The sequence below is a fragment of the Dinoponera quadriceps genome, unplaced genomic scaffold (genome assembly GCF_001313825.1).
Source record: "Dinoponera quadriceps isolate SergipeBrazil2010 unplaced genomic scaffold, ASM131382v1 scaffold120, whole genome shotgun sequence".
NCBI classification, from domain to species: Eukaryota; Metazoa; Arthropoda; class Insecta; order Hymenoptera; family Formicidae; genus Dinoponera; species Dinoponera quadriceps.
This window is the reverse complement of record NW_014554309.1, coordinates 1,199,678-1,214,187: the sequence shown is the minus strand read 5'-3', so window position 1 is coordinate 1,214,187 and position 14,510 is coordinate 1,199,678. Positions and strand designations below refer to the sequence as shown.

The window sequence follows — 14,510 nt, the reverse complement described above, 5'->3', positions numbered from 1 at the left end:
CCCCCCCCCCCCGGCTCTCTCCCTCTCTTTCTCTCTGTGAGTCGCCGAGAAAGACGAATCGAGCCGAGAGAAGCGACGCGAGAAAAGAAGAGATACAGGAATATAAGAAGAAACCGAAGGAGACAGCGACGCGATTGCCCTCTTGCTCGCCTCCACGTTGACGGGGGTTGCTCCGGACGCGTCCCGACGTCCCCCTGGTCCCCGGGGACAGTCGCGCATCACCTAAAGCGTCCAGCACGCTTCTCTCCTCGCGGAAAGAACTCCCCCGGCGGGCGTAAGAAGCCGGAGGACAATAATCCCGCTGACAGGCGGCTCATCGTCGCAGCTTATTTCGATCCGCGACGGGCCGCTAAAAGGAACGCTGCCTGTCATATCGCGTCGTAATATCGGGGCTTAATACCATTAACGCGGTACACGTTAGCGCGTACGTACGTTGGCGCGATCCCGCGTCGGACACGAGCGAATTTCGAGATCCCCCGCGGAAATTACGGGATCTCCTCTCTGTTGATTTATCGGAGCGAAAGCTCGCACAAAGCGAGCGAAAAGTCGCGATATTTCCATTCGGAGCGATAGTGAAAATACCGCCCCGCTCGAAATCGCAAGAGTGTTTCGTTCAAGAATAGAGCGAACTCTGACTTCGTACGGGCGAATGTTCCGATCGATTGAAGTATGTTTCTGTAACGATGAGTGGAAAGAAATGTCCACCGATTCGAGATTCACGGTCTCATACGTAAGCAAGAATATATAATCTCATCGTGAAGATAGTAATGTGAGGTTAAAACTTGCTTATATGAAGAAATTCTACGTAATGGCACTAAAAATGTCATATTCTTGTTATTCAAAGATAATTTTCGTGAATTGAGAGGAAAAAATATGGGATTGAAGAAATAACATCTTCAAACTCATGCAATTCTTTATTCGAAGATATCGTTTTTGCTATCCGATATTTTCCCTTCTCAATTCGTGAACATTTTTCCTGAATAATAAGAATACGATATTGTTTGTGAAATTATAGGATTTCTTCTTATGTAAGGACAGGTTTTGTTCTCATATAAGATTATATACGAGAATATATACGAGAATATGAGTCTCGAGTTGACACTGATTGTTTTTTGGTTCCATATAGAATACATCAGATTCGCTGTTCAACTTGGAATGAAAGTATTCACTCGACGATTCAAAGCGGAGAATTCATTCTGTGCAAGCAGGAAATCGCTCGAATTTGAGTGATTCGAGGCCACTCCACTTCTCGAGTGAGATCTCGCCCCGAGGAAAATTTGGAGAGTTCGTAAATGCGGAATAAATCGGGGATCGGTTCGCGACAAGGGACAGCGGCAGCGCGGACATGTAAGCCGCGAAATTGCGTATTTACATTTAAAGAGTCGATCTTTCTTTTTTTTACTTCTTTCTTCAAGAGCCTTACAGACCACCCGGCGTTTTCTTGTAACGGGATATTCAAATGGCTCCGGGCAGTGGGTGTTAACGATGCCGAGAAATTCGCGGCGCTTGTGACGCGGTGTGGTCGCGTGCACGCCGCCCGGGTGTCGTGCGCGGCGAACTTTTCGGGCGACCGACACCGAATCCAAGTGCGGCATTCCGCTGCTCTCCTCCCGGTTCGAACACGGTTACTGGTCGCGTTCGGTATTCGTGTCAGTTGGCAAGGATGTGGAACGTGAACGGTGGCGAATCGTAAAAGATAGGAGGACGTGTCGTCGAAGTGATGCCGCCGAGTAAGACGTCGCGCGCGGTTTAGGGCGGCCGAGAACCACCGCTTATAGAGTATTTCCGACGTCGTTAATGTCGCACCGTGTTTGCGTATGCCGTGCGTACGCGCTCCTAATAATTCTATTTGCGCTCGCGTGCTCGAGACATGTCATTCTCGGGGACCCGAGTCAAAGCGCACGGGCGCGTTCCGCTCGCAATCGCGAGCAATTAGCGGCCCTTGCAATATTGTTCGATGGGAAGAAACTAATGTCAACGTGAACGGGCTAATAAGAGCCCGATGCGCTAATATTCGTGCGAAAATAGAAGATTAATGGGACAAACCAATTGCCGGGAAATATTATCGGTACACGCAAGAACAGCATAATCAACAATATCATTTGCGCGCTTCGGTTCTACTTTGTACCATTTTCAGTGAACAATATTATATAAACAATATTACAGTCAAAAAATAGAATAGCAACATTTGAGCAATCAGAAAGAGTCCATATGGGATTGAACATCGGTGATGCAGCCAACCGTCAAATCCATGGCGAGCAGATTGACTATAAGATACGAGAAAACCGAATGCACCGAACCATTCTGTTTGGTTTACAGCAAGCATGGTTTAAAGACAATGACAGTGAGAGAACAATTAAATAGCCGTACAAATATCGATCATACCGGCTTAGACAATCAGAGCATTGCCAGCGGAATAACGTAAGAACGATATGAACAGAATAAAATAGAATAAATCAATGACTGGAAGCAAATAGGTGTGACAATAATATTACGTTTATTTAGCAGAAAACAACTGAATTATCTAACGATATATCTTACTCGATTATTTACTAACGCGATTCCTTCTCTCTTTCTCTCGCTCGTATGCTCTTAGAAAACAAACTACTGAGCGAGGCTCCAATTATCGATCAATGAGAAATCAATGGCCCGCGTGTCCGTTTAAGATGAGACCGGCGACTGGCAACAGGAGCCTCACATAGTTGACTCTACGAGCATTATCACAATCGCTCGCGGAACCGATGACGTGAGATGAAAATGAAACAAAGTCGTCTTTGTGGCGTATAGCACGGCCCGTTCATTCGCGGATAATACCGCGAACGATATCGCGGCTCGGCGGCAAAAGGGAGATTATTAATATTAGCGCTTTCGCGAGAAACCCGGCCCGTCCGATGATCAGCCGATTTGTTTATACGCCGACGCGGAATATCAAAAGGATTAGAGGCGGCGAATAGATAATAAACATCGGCCAATAAAGATATCCGAAAATACCGCGAGCTGTGCAACGCGTGTATTCCGCCGCGTGTCTGTACATCCGCGACCGGTGTGTCTGATCTATGATTATGGATTCCGCGAGCGTCGGTGGCAAAACTCGCGTGTGTCTTTTGACGTTCACGTGTAATACGCCTGCTGTTCCGCCTTCTGCAGCCCCCCGAGAAACGCACATAAATCGTGTATCGCGTGGGATGCCACTGGGACACACGTACAATTGTTACTCCTTTCGCTATTCGAGCCCTCTGTCGGGCCCGGTGCAGAAGAGATTTTACCGTTTTTCTTTCTTCTCCTCCACAATTCTGATTTACAGAAAGTTACTGGTTCAAATATTAAAAAAAAAAAGAAATAGGAATATCTCGTTTCGATGAAATATATATGTGAAAAGATACCGACGTTGTTTTTATTTCATTCGTAAAGAAATATTTGAAATTGACTTGTTTCGTTCTCAATTTTGTATTATAAATTCGCAAGAAATCCTTTGCACCGAACTGTTATTAGGATTAGAATCCTTGGAATGAAATCTCTCTCTCTCTCTCTCTCTTGGACGAGATACTTTTTGAATATCTTGTAACATATCTATATGTGGATATATTATATATGCATTTAATGCGAGTGTATAGTTCATGGTCGTAACAGCGACAAATCACATACATATACTGTAAAAAAGACATCATGTAACAACGTTACTTATTTACATAAATTATTGTTTGTCTACATTCATCTACATGGTTGACGGGACAAATATCTAAAGTATTTTATATGCAATTTAAAATGTAAGTTTCCATTCCATATATTATCCAATTAATCGAATAGATAAAAAGCAAGCCGACTAACTTTTTAACGCTTGCTTGCATTACGTTACAAATGCTGAAAAGCGACAGATAAGAGAAGGACGCAAAAATTGTGTCCTTCTTTATTCGTTACAAGTTCTCACATGGGGAAAAAGATTTCTCGCGGCACACGTGGCATAATGTGACTCAATTGCAAGGATACGAAATGACAAGAACGAGACGAGATCTGTTGGATCACCGTATGTGGCAGAAAACGAAGACGACAACAATCTCTCGAGCAATAACAATCGAGTGTCCCCCGAAGAAATATCCAAATTAATTAATAATTAATAAATGGATTTATATTTTTAATGTTACTACAACAACGTGCATATAGCGTGTATTTTAAGTATTTTGTATATCTTGTTGAATGTAAAATGGAGACCAGAAAAATCTTGAGAAAAACATTCGCGATGACCAGATAAAATTTTTTCGTGTTTCCCACTTAGGTAGCCTCGATCGCGTTACTTCGCTCGGAGAATCTCATTTGTTGGGAATTCCAATTCTCAACAAACTGACGCTATCCTCGCACCCAAACATTCTTCTAGTTCTAGTGATAACATACGAGTGATAACAGGATAGACATCTTTTGAACTTGCCCCCGCTAGATCCAGCCGATTCGTCGTCCATGGGCGTGTAAGAGACGACGGACACGACTCTGGAAAGACCGAGCCTGTGCCGACGATGTACTCACGATCCCATCTATACTCCTCCGCTCTACACTCGAAAAGCGGCGCCACGAAAATACCGCTTCCGGTTGCCCTAGATTCTCGCAATTCACGGGTCTCTCTCTCTCTCTCTCTCTCTCCTCGTCCCATCCCGCCTCTCTCTCTTCTCTCTCTCCCTCTCTCCCCGTCTCTGTCACGACGCTGGCCCCGGCGCGGGGCGAGCGCGAATCCCGTTCAAAGCGCTCCATAATTTATGTATCCACCGACCACCCTCTCTCTATGTGTATGTGTCCTCGGATTCTCTCTTTTAAAATTCCATTAAAGAGTGCAACGGCGCTTTTTTGTCCCCGGCTCTCCTCGTTGTCTCGCACGTCGCGTCCTGCGCGCGAAAAGGGCCACTCCCGGCGGCGAGTCGCCGGCCCGCGCTCCTTGCTTGATCGATTATTCATAGCGCGCATAGGTGTGCGTATCCAGCGGAGGCGGGTGATCGCGACCGGGACGCCGATATCCGAGCCCTTAATCCGACATACGTGCGCGGAGCCTGCGTCGCGCGCCTCTCGGCCGGCGGCTCCTTGGCAGCGCGCGACGTAATTTTAGACAGTACCCGCGCAGTGACAGTCTTTATAACGCACGTGAAGTATGAACCACTTCCGGTGGATCTACGTCATCCGGCATGTCCCCTTGCACTCCAGTGGCTCCGATTCTAAATCTAGACGCAAATTTCGTGGCCTTTAGCCCCGCGTCTCTTTCGCGCGAGCGGACGTCGCGCCGACGAAAATCCGCCCGTTGATCGTGACGCAACGTCGCGCGTTATTCGCGTTATTCGCTCGTTAAATAACAAAAAGCGCCACTTCCCGGTTGAGGTGAGTCGTCGATCGTTTCTTCTTCCTCGGTGACGGCGACGATATCTCACATTCCGTTGCGACGAGTCAGAGTGAGACGTAAAGTCGAAAAGACATTTTATACACACGCGATAAATATATCTTTCGATGTCGAATTATTACTTTTTTTTTCTTTCCTTCTGATTTTTTTGCGCGACCGGATGCCACGCAGCGTTCGCTCGCGCGATCGATCGATCGACCGATGATCCGGCGGATAACCGGCCCGGAGGGAGCGATTACGGGGTAGGTAGGTAGGTATGTTTCGGTAATTGCGTGGCTAAGTTTAGGCGGTGCAGTTGGCGTCAATGCGCGGATGCATATTCAGAACGGAGCTCCTCATATTCTTATGCTCACTTACTAAAACGCGGCGTCGCGTGTGGATGTGAATGTGAATGGAACTTGCTGGCACCCCGCCTGTGTGTTTATATTTAGCCACTGTGGGCGGTATAGCTGTCACGGATACGTATCATCGGCATAACTGAACTGTGCAAATGAATAATGAAGTTCCATCGCCTCTCTCTCTCTCTCTCTCGGCCGCTTTTGCCCGCTGCGGTCCGTTATAGCGGCGCGAATCTAAGACGTTACCAGAATTGGCGTTAGCCGGTCGTCTCATTGTCTTCGGGGCGATTCCACCTCGCTCCCCGTTCAGAAGCGAACGCGACATGTGGTCTCAATGAACGTGCACATGCACGGTACACCCGCTTGCACGCAGCGGCATAAACGCCACAGTTCGGCAGTCTTTGAGCTTACTCGCGCCGCCGTACCGGCGCGTCGTAAAAGATTGTAACGACAGCGAGCACAGAATGGAGAATACGGTCATACGATATCCTTAATCCCTTAATCCCGTAATGACTACTGTCCTGTTTGTGCGGCTTAATGTGACGTTGAAACAACACACACACACACACACACGTATATATATATATAGTAATACAAAATTTCAGTGGACTTTTAACACAGAGTTTTTTTACTGTGTGTGTGTGTATATACACTAAAGGAAAAAATAAAAACATATTTTCTTCGGTTGATACACCGAAAAAGAAGATTTATTAGGCGGAAATGGAACTACCAGATACATTTTGGTTGAAGGAAACAGAATTTCTGCTTACAAGAACCACATTTGGATCAGAAAAACCAGGAATTCCGCTTCCTTCCACCAAAACGGGTCTAGTTATTCCTTTTCCGTCCGAGAGCGTCGCTGACGATTGAATCGTCAAAGGTACATCATTAAATCTAACTGTCGATATTAATCTTCTTCTAGTTTTGTTTATTCTCTGCTGACTGTACAATTAATCTTTTCGGCGCATTAATATTATACTTTACATGAAACTTAATGAGACGCCTTCGGCATAACAATGCTAGTCGTTAATGGCCGGCGTGACCATTTCGACGGGCCAATTAACATATGATGGATTCTTGCAAAAAAATGCCCGACAGAAAAATTCGTAGGATTAATTTTGCGGCTGATTGAAACTCAGTTAATCGTTAAACAATTATCCAGCTGGCACGCATAGTTCCGGGTGGGGCCGATGAGTGTACCACTACCTCGTCCACGTGCAGCATGCATAATCACCGATCGACTTCTTGCCGGCCGCACATTGTAACCATTTTGCGTCAGAACTCGTAAAAATGTCATGTATGTTTGCCGTGGCAACCCGCGCTTCTTGCGCGCGGACGTTTTTAATTATTCACGGAGGTCAATAAGAAGTAAGTGGATAATCGACTCGGAAGAAGCCGCTTACCAGCCTCAGCTTGTGTAACGCGCTCTCATAGTGTTTTGCGCGCGGATTTTTCTATCGCGATCCGCCAAGACAAGTCTCTTATCCCCAGCCGCTTTTCACTGCCGCCGCATTTACAATTTAACCGAGCGTGTGCCGTACGTACACACGCCCCGGCGGCGGCGGCAAAGTCGCGAGGGCCGTGTCGATCGTAAATCACTTTCCGCGATCCACCATCGAGCGGCGGGAATTAATAATCGCCGAGCCGTGGTAGCCGCGAGGAGAAGGGCGACACACGGATGCGTCCAGCGTCGCGCGCGTGTGACGTCTCAGCTGGTGCACAGGCTGGATGAATAAACGTCTTCCTTATCGTCTAAAATAAACCCCGCGCGTATCTGGATCGCCGCCAGGACGTAGGGAAGTACAATGATGTTCGCCGCGTAAATTGTTGCGCTCCTGCGGAGGGTGGATCGGCCGCTCTCTCTCGGCTTCCCCCCTCCCCCCCGTCTAAATCCGTGCCCGACCAGCGCGCGCTTTAACGCTATTAATATATAAAATTTATCGAAAAATCCGCGGCCGATGCACTTGGCCGCAATCGATCCGGTCGCGTCGGCGCTATTAGTCGGACACGCAATTAAGCGCTCAACTATTTGCTCGCGGAATAAACTTGGTCGACCCTCGCGATTTGAAATTCGGCGGGATTTCTTCCGGTGAATTCGGCCGTTGGCGCGTCCAAATTACTGGAGCGAATGAAAAAATGTGACGGTAAAAATAAAGACCCGAGATTTGTTCTTGTATGCACCGAGAGATTTCCTCGATCTTTAATCAATTTGGATCGCATTCAAACGAATTTCATCATTGACACAAGAAATTGATGTTTCGATTAACAAATACGATTGTTAGACCTTTCAACGAATACGTATCTTCATTTTAAATAAAAAATTTATTTGAAACGCGAAAGATAATTTTCTTACGAAGAAATTATTCGTTTCATTTTACATATTTACTGCAACCGAATAATATTTTATTCTGTTGGAAGATGTTATTTCCAATAATAGCGTTTTTTCCGTTAAATAATCGAGTTTTCCCGAATGCGACGATAAAATTTCTACTCAGACAAATAATATTTCGTACGAGTATATGTTGTTTCCACGAAGCAAATTTTAGCCGAATGGATAGAAGTATTGAATCCGAATGAACCTTTTTCTCAGCATGACAAGTATCTACGCTCAGTGCGTTTTGCGCGGAATAATTTCGTCTGAATCAAGCGCATCGGAATAACCGTAGGACCGTAATTTTTACGTTGTATTACGGAATTAAAGAAGTTTAACAGAAGGCCAAGATTTCTACTCGGAATTCGCCTCGAGAATTCGCATCGGGAGCTTTAACAAAGGACGAATGATATTCCCCGCGAAAGCGTTCGCGAGATACGTCGCCTTTGTGCGTTACATCCCGAGCAAGGCGTAAAATAACGAGACGCCCGCCTGGAATAGCCCTCGCGGATGCATCGAGCTGTCGAGCATGTCGCGGTCTCATTGTCATGTCACACGCCGTCCAAAAAAAAATCTCGCCGGGGCAACCGCGTGCGATACGCGTTTCGTCCGTGTTCGATCCACGGCTTCCACACGGGAGAGCCCGCAAACCGGGTCTTTACGACGCGTCGATAGCGGCATAAAGTGGTAATCGCACAATTTGCCACGCTCGTATTGTGCCCGAATCGTTCCGCGTTTCATACGCGCGCGCGCTGCGATGAGCCACCGAACTATCCACCACCACCCCCGTCAGCGGGGTGGCTGACGTCTGTAGGTTTTGCTACTATGCCCCGACCATTGAATGAAGAATACCAGGAAGGACCCAATTAGAAATTAAACCAATTTCCAGCCAGGTAACTGGCTAGTAATTCTCTAACCAGCTGGTTTCTAGTCAGTTTTATCGGCCAAAAACTTATAAGTTTAGGAGACTTTTGCTTCAACGATAACTGGATAGTAAAACTAGCTAGTAAGATTTTGAGCGTTTTATTTGTTTATTATTTCGCCTACTTTCTAGCCGGGAAATGGACAAGAAACATTAACCAGAATTTTACGAGTTTCTGCTGGATAAAAACTGTCCAGCATTAACTTCCTATTTTTCTTTTTTTTTTTTTGGAATAATTCATGGCAAGTAACTGGCCAAGAAATAATAGTCAGTATGTTTTGGACAGTTTCTGAATAGTCATTATCTAATTAATTCAAGCCGGTAAGAACTGTCCAGTTTCTGTCTAGCGACTAGTTTTCCCCGGCGACATTTTTCTACTCGGGGATATACTTCATCACATGTAACACGTCACCGGAAGCTACTTTCAAGCATCTTGCAAAATGTATTACAAAAAGACGTCGCTTTCAAGATTCTTTTCATGCTTTCCAATCTTATAATATTTCCCGAAGAAATATTTGGGACACGAGTCGTTGCTCTTGAAGGCTACCAGTTCGATATTCCTTCACAAGAAGCTGCCTGTTTGGCTAATTGACGAAATAATTGCGTGGAATAAAACTTCGACTCGTAGATATCAATAGTCGCGTTTGGTTCGCCTTCATTACGTCACATCGGTCGCGCACCGTTCAACGAAGACAAGAACTAACAGAGATCTTTGTCTTTCGTGCTTCCTCCTGGTATTTTTTATTCAACGGTGGCCTCGACGGTGGTCCCTCTCGGTGTTGCTACGGCGGAGCGTAGCTCAACCCATTAATTAGCGGTCCATGTGCCTTTACAGTCGTATCCCGCTCACATGACGGTCGACTCGCAGAAGCAAATCGAGATGCAGCGGCTGCAAACGGAGCACTTGAAGCGGCAGCAAGAGCACATCATGCAGCACAACATCCAGGAGTTGCAGGCCCAGATGACAAAGAGTCAGCTGAGCATGTCGGGGCCGCAGTCGCTGATGTTCCTGCCGTTTCTCGAGCAGCTCCGAGGGCTGCCGGTGCAGTCGCCCATGCCCCCGCCGCCGGCCACGTCGACCGCCACCACCGGCAACAAGCACATCAACTCCATCGCCAACGTACGTGAGAGACGACCCGGTGTCGCGATTACCCTCGTCGCGATCGGATCCTCGTGTAATGTTCGGTCAACGCGTCGCGATACTATCGCTTACTACTCGTGTCCGCTCGACGTTATCGGTCATCTTCGACGCGGTCTCAACCCGCCGGTAGACGTTCGTCGGAAAATCGGGGGCTGTCTGACGAAATTGAGCCGCATTGATCCTGAAAAGGCTTGCTCGATCATTGATTTGCTAGAAGATACGGTAATTAAATGCGTTCCGAGTGTCATTCATCTTATTTCCATTGTTACTCGTAAAATCCATCTTTTACATGTAATTGATGAAGACGTGTGCAAATTATATTGGACGTATCTACGTATTACGAGGATAAAACGGAAACTTGCGAAAAGAAGATTAAAACTTCTGCACACACACACGAATCGAAATGTTTGCCTCATGTTAAATCTTTAATTTCACAACATAGCGGGAGCTAAGGCAATAAACTAGATTCAATTTCGATTCGAATAATATAATTTACTTCCGCTTTGATACTGATGATGTCTTAAACTTCCATTTTAGCGTCAAAATACATTGTTCAAGGCGGTATTAAAATTAAGGGAGAGAATAGAGAGAGAATATCGATATCATTAAAGTAGATTTTATTAACCTTTAGGACATCTAATTAGACGCAACCTTAAACTATCCTTAACACGTTGACTGCCACGGACCTTTTCACGATTCTGGTCTAAGAAGCCAATTTGATTTAATCAAGTAATGAAGCTACGAGATAACTCGTAGTTGGTGTCCTGGGCAAGTAAACAACCTACGAGATATCTCGTAGTTGGCAGTCAACGTGTTAAGAACGACGAAATAGCGATAAAATTTCGACTCGGGTTATTAAAACGCAGTAGTAGCATCATAAAAGCCGACCACCAGAGGCCACTATGACATTCAAGGCGTTACAAAATTTCAACGACGCATCTCGCCGATTAAAGAAAATCGGTCACGTTTTGACAACGATTCCTATTACGACAGAAGCATCCCGCGAGACAATGGTACGTTAACGTCGACATTTTCTTGCTCGTTCGCAGATGATCAGCAGTCATCGGGAGGGTCCGAGTTGGGCGACCGCGCACCTCGCGCAGATGACCACGCAGATGGAGAAGGAGTCGTCACCGGCGCCGATCTCATCCGCCGTAGCGCCGACGGCCCCGCCTCTTCAGGATCTCGATGCTCCACTGAACCTCACCAAGCCGAAATCCTCGTCCTCGGGCGCCACGGCGTCCTCGTCGCCCGGCAGCGACTCGCATTCGACCGGCGCCGGGAGCAGCGGCCAGCAGGAACAACCGTTGGCGGCAACCGCGCCCAAACTCTTCCCACCGGGGCTGCCGATACCGCGGAATTACCTGCCGACGCTCTCTTACGCCGGACTACCGCCGCATCTCGGCACTCTGTCCTCGCCGAGTAAGTGAAATTATTTGCCCACGGAGGAAAAGAAAAAAACAATTCTCCTCTGCAACCCGGACAAAACTGTAAACTTTCCGTTGGGACCGGAAACTCGGTCGTAGGAGCGAAAGGGAACGAAAAGATCCATGTAGAAGAATTCTCTCAATTTGGTGCTTGAAGGCCAAATTCTGGAAATCTGCGAACAGTTTCACGAGTCGTTTCTCACCCTAAAGAAGTGAACTGAAATGTACACAAAACGTTGGAGGCAAGTCCGCGAAGGACGCGGCTCTAACTCGAAAATCAAGTTGAATATTTACGAAAGAAAAGCGCGAAAGTCTAAAATGTCACATTTCCGTAGGAGGTTTCCGCTCAGCCGATCGCTGTCAGTTGTCTCAACCGAGTTTCAACACTAGAACCGTGGCTGGGTCGGTTTCGTCGATTTTTCTCATTTCTTTGAATTTTCGTCACCGGAATAGCTTTCTTTAGCGCAAACAAACAATTCGACAATATCATCAAGTTCGAAGAAGGGAGAAAATATTACCGCAGTTCTAATACTGAATGCAACGGGATGTTCGCGTAATGTTTCTCTTCAGTCGTGATAACAGAGATATATTATTTCTTGCCATCGAATTCTTATCCGGTCTCTGTTCAGTAGCGGGAATTGAATTCTTCTTTTTTCTTCCGTGTGGTTTATGCGCGACTTACGCATCTCGATCGGCATTAGCAGCCGGGCGTGACGACGATTCGCGGAATGACGAAGAAGAGACGCGAATGAAGAAGACGCAAGTCGGGCTCGCGCCGGCTGTCAAGCTACCGGCTCGATATCGCATTAAAACCCGCGACGCGGATATTTCGGGCGCGATGGCCGCTATTTAAAACGCTTAAGTATTTTTACGCGATGTACGTGTGCATATGCGCCTCGGGAATCGAGTATTTTCGTCATCGGTGAGAACAGCTACCACGCGGACGGGATCGTAGAGAAGCGTCGATCAGCCGCCCGTTTAAATATTCAGACGATTTGCAGCCGAAGATGCCGCGATTAACCCTTTACGCTCCGATTTTTCCTCGACATTCCTCCCCAGCCGATCTCCCAGTAATGATTCACCCACTCCGCGACAAAATCGTGCGGTTTACTTCCATATTTTAGTATCCACCCGGGAAATAATGATTATATATGATTATATAAAATCATACATGAACTTTGCCCATATATGTGGTTACATATATGATCATATGTTATCTGTACGAAACAAAAAAATGATATCATTTAATTAAATGTCGATATCACATGTGCTGTCGAAAGCACAAGTAGCCGGACTTACTTCGATTGTATTGCATATAATTCGTAAACAACGGTATTTTGCCGCCGTGGACATATATGATTACATATAGTCATACATAGGCAAATTTCACATATGATCTTCCTTTTCTCCCGGTGACCGAGCACGGGATGGAGAAAGGCATGCTCGGTGCACGGCCAAGTACATGCGCCGCGATTTCACGCCGGCGGTTGAACGCTCAATCATCTTCGAGCAGGCCAGTTTTCCCGATTGTCCGGAGGAGGACCGTCTCTCTCTCTCTCTCTCTCTCTCTTTCTCTCTCTTTCTCTCTTCACCTGGGCGCTCCCGGAGAACCTGTTCCGCTTGCCATCTAGTTTTTGCGCACACCGACGTGTCCATAATCAACGACGCGTGACGCGATTTCGCTCGATAAGGGCTCGAATCGCGCCAGGGAAAGAAGAGAAAATCCTCGGTATCGCCGGTTGCGATCGTCAGGACGGGTTTTCTCGCCCGCGTCCTGCCGCCCCGTCTCTCGATCGATCCTTCGCGCATTAACCCCCTCCCCCTCTCCTCATCCTCCCTACGGTGAGTGTGAATGAATTACGAATCCCCGCGCCGTTCAATTTCCAGCTGATCTCGCTCGAGGGATTTTCCATCTAACGCTTAATCATTCAATACCGAACATCGACGGTGTCCGAGAGGTCACCGATGAGACTCTTCTCGGTGAGATAAAACAGCAAGCACACGTTATGCAGCGCTGACACGGCTCAATTTAATCACGTTACACAATATCTCGTCGCATTATGGACGGTATTTATAACTGGATTTTTATATTTACGATCGCTTCAATTTCCTCTCAAGATACTACGTAGCCAGTGTAACGGTTGTATCGTAGCATCTTATCCTCTAAATTTGTCGAGAGAGGTTTCACTCTAAGAGTGAAAGTTTGTTGAAATTTGAAGAATCGAAAAGATTCCTTAAGAAAATAGAATTTCACGCGCCAACTGCTTCAACACAGAATCGAAATTTCAATTTCAGGTGCTCTCGTGACGGTGAAAACTTTTGACTACGACGTAAGACGTAGAAACGATGAGACGTAGAAAATTTATCGGGAGAGGGGGCGGTGGAGATGAAAGGGAGGGGAGGGGATAGTCAACACGTGGAAAAGGCATTGGGTGGAAGTATTCGCGAAGAAAGAGAGGGGATCGGCCGGAAATTGAACGATGAACTCGCCAAACGAGATTTGCGCACACGGTTCTTCCGGGCTTCTGCATATTTTAAGACAGTAGACGCGTTCGTGTCCATTGCACGCATTTTTCATTCCGTTTTACCCCCGACCCGTTGCAGTGAGCAAGGTAATGGCCAAAGACGAAGCCGGCGGACCGGGAGGATCCGTGGCGGCCGCTGCGGTCGCGGCCGTAGAAAAGCACTTCGCGATGCACGGGCTTTACGGGCTGCCGCCGAGCGCAGGTGCGACCGTCGGACCGTCGGCCCAGACTCAGAGACCGATCAAGCACTCCGGCTCTCGGGAGGAAACGGCGCAGGAAGAGCAAGATTTTCTCTCGACGTCTCACAGTAAGTGACGGGATCCTCGCGATGATCGGCAAAGGCACGGAACAATAAAGACTCTAAGACACCCGTTTGATCCGTGCAGGGTGGAATTGCCCCCCCCCCCCCCCC

At 47.0% G+C, this 14,510-nt stretch overlaps 1 protein-coding gene across 2 annotated transcripts in view; it reads left to right on the top strand.

The window, feature by feature from the left end:
• LOC106746143 (transcription factor Sox-5) overlaps nt 1–14,510 on the top strand; it is a 66,036-nt gene that overhangs the window by 45,560 nt on the left and 5,966 nt on the right. For both annotated transcript variants that reach the window (XM_014622385.1, XM_014622395.1), the window contains exons 4-6: nt 9,841–10,125; nt 11,196–11,568; nt 14,178–14,405. In XM_014622385.1, the coding sequence (XP_014477871.1) occupies nt 9,841–10,125; nt 11,196–11,568; nt 14,178–14,405 (886 nt within the window). The remainder of the gene's footprint in view (nt 1–9,840; nt 10,126–11,195; nt 11,569–14,177; nt 14,406–14,510) is intronic.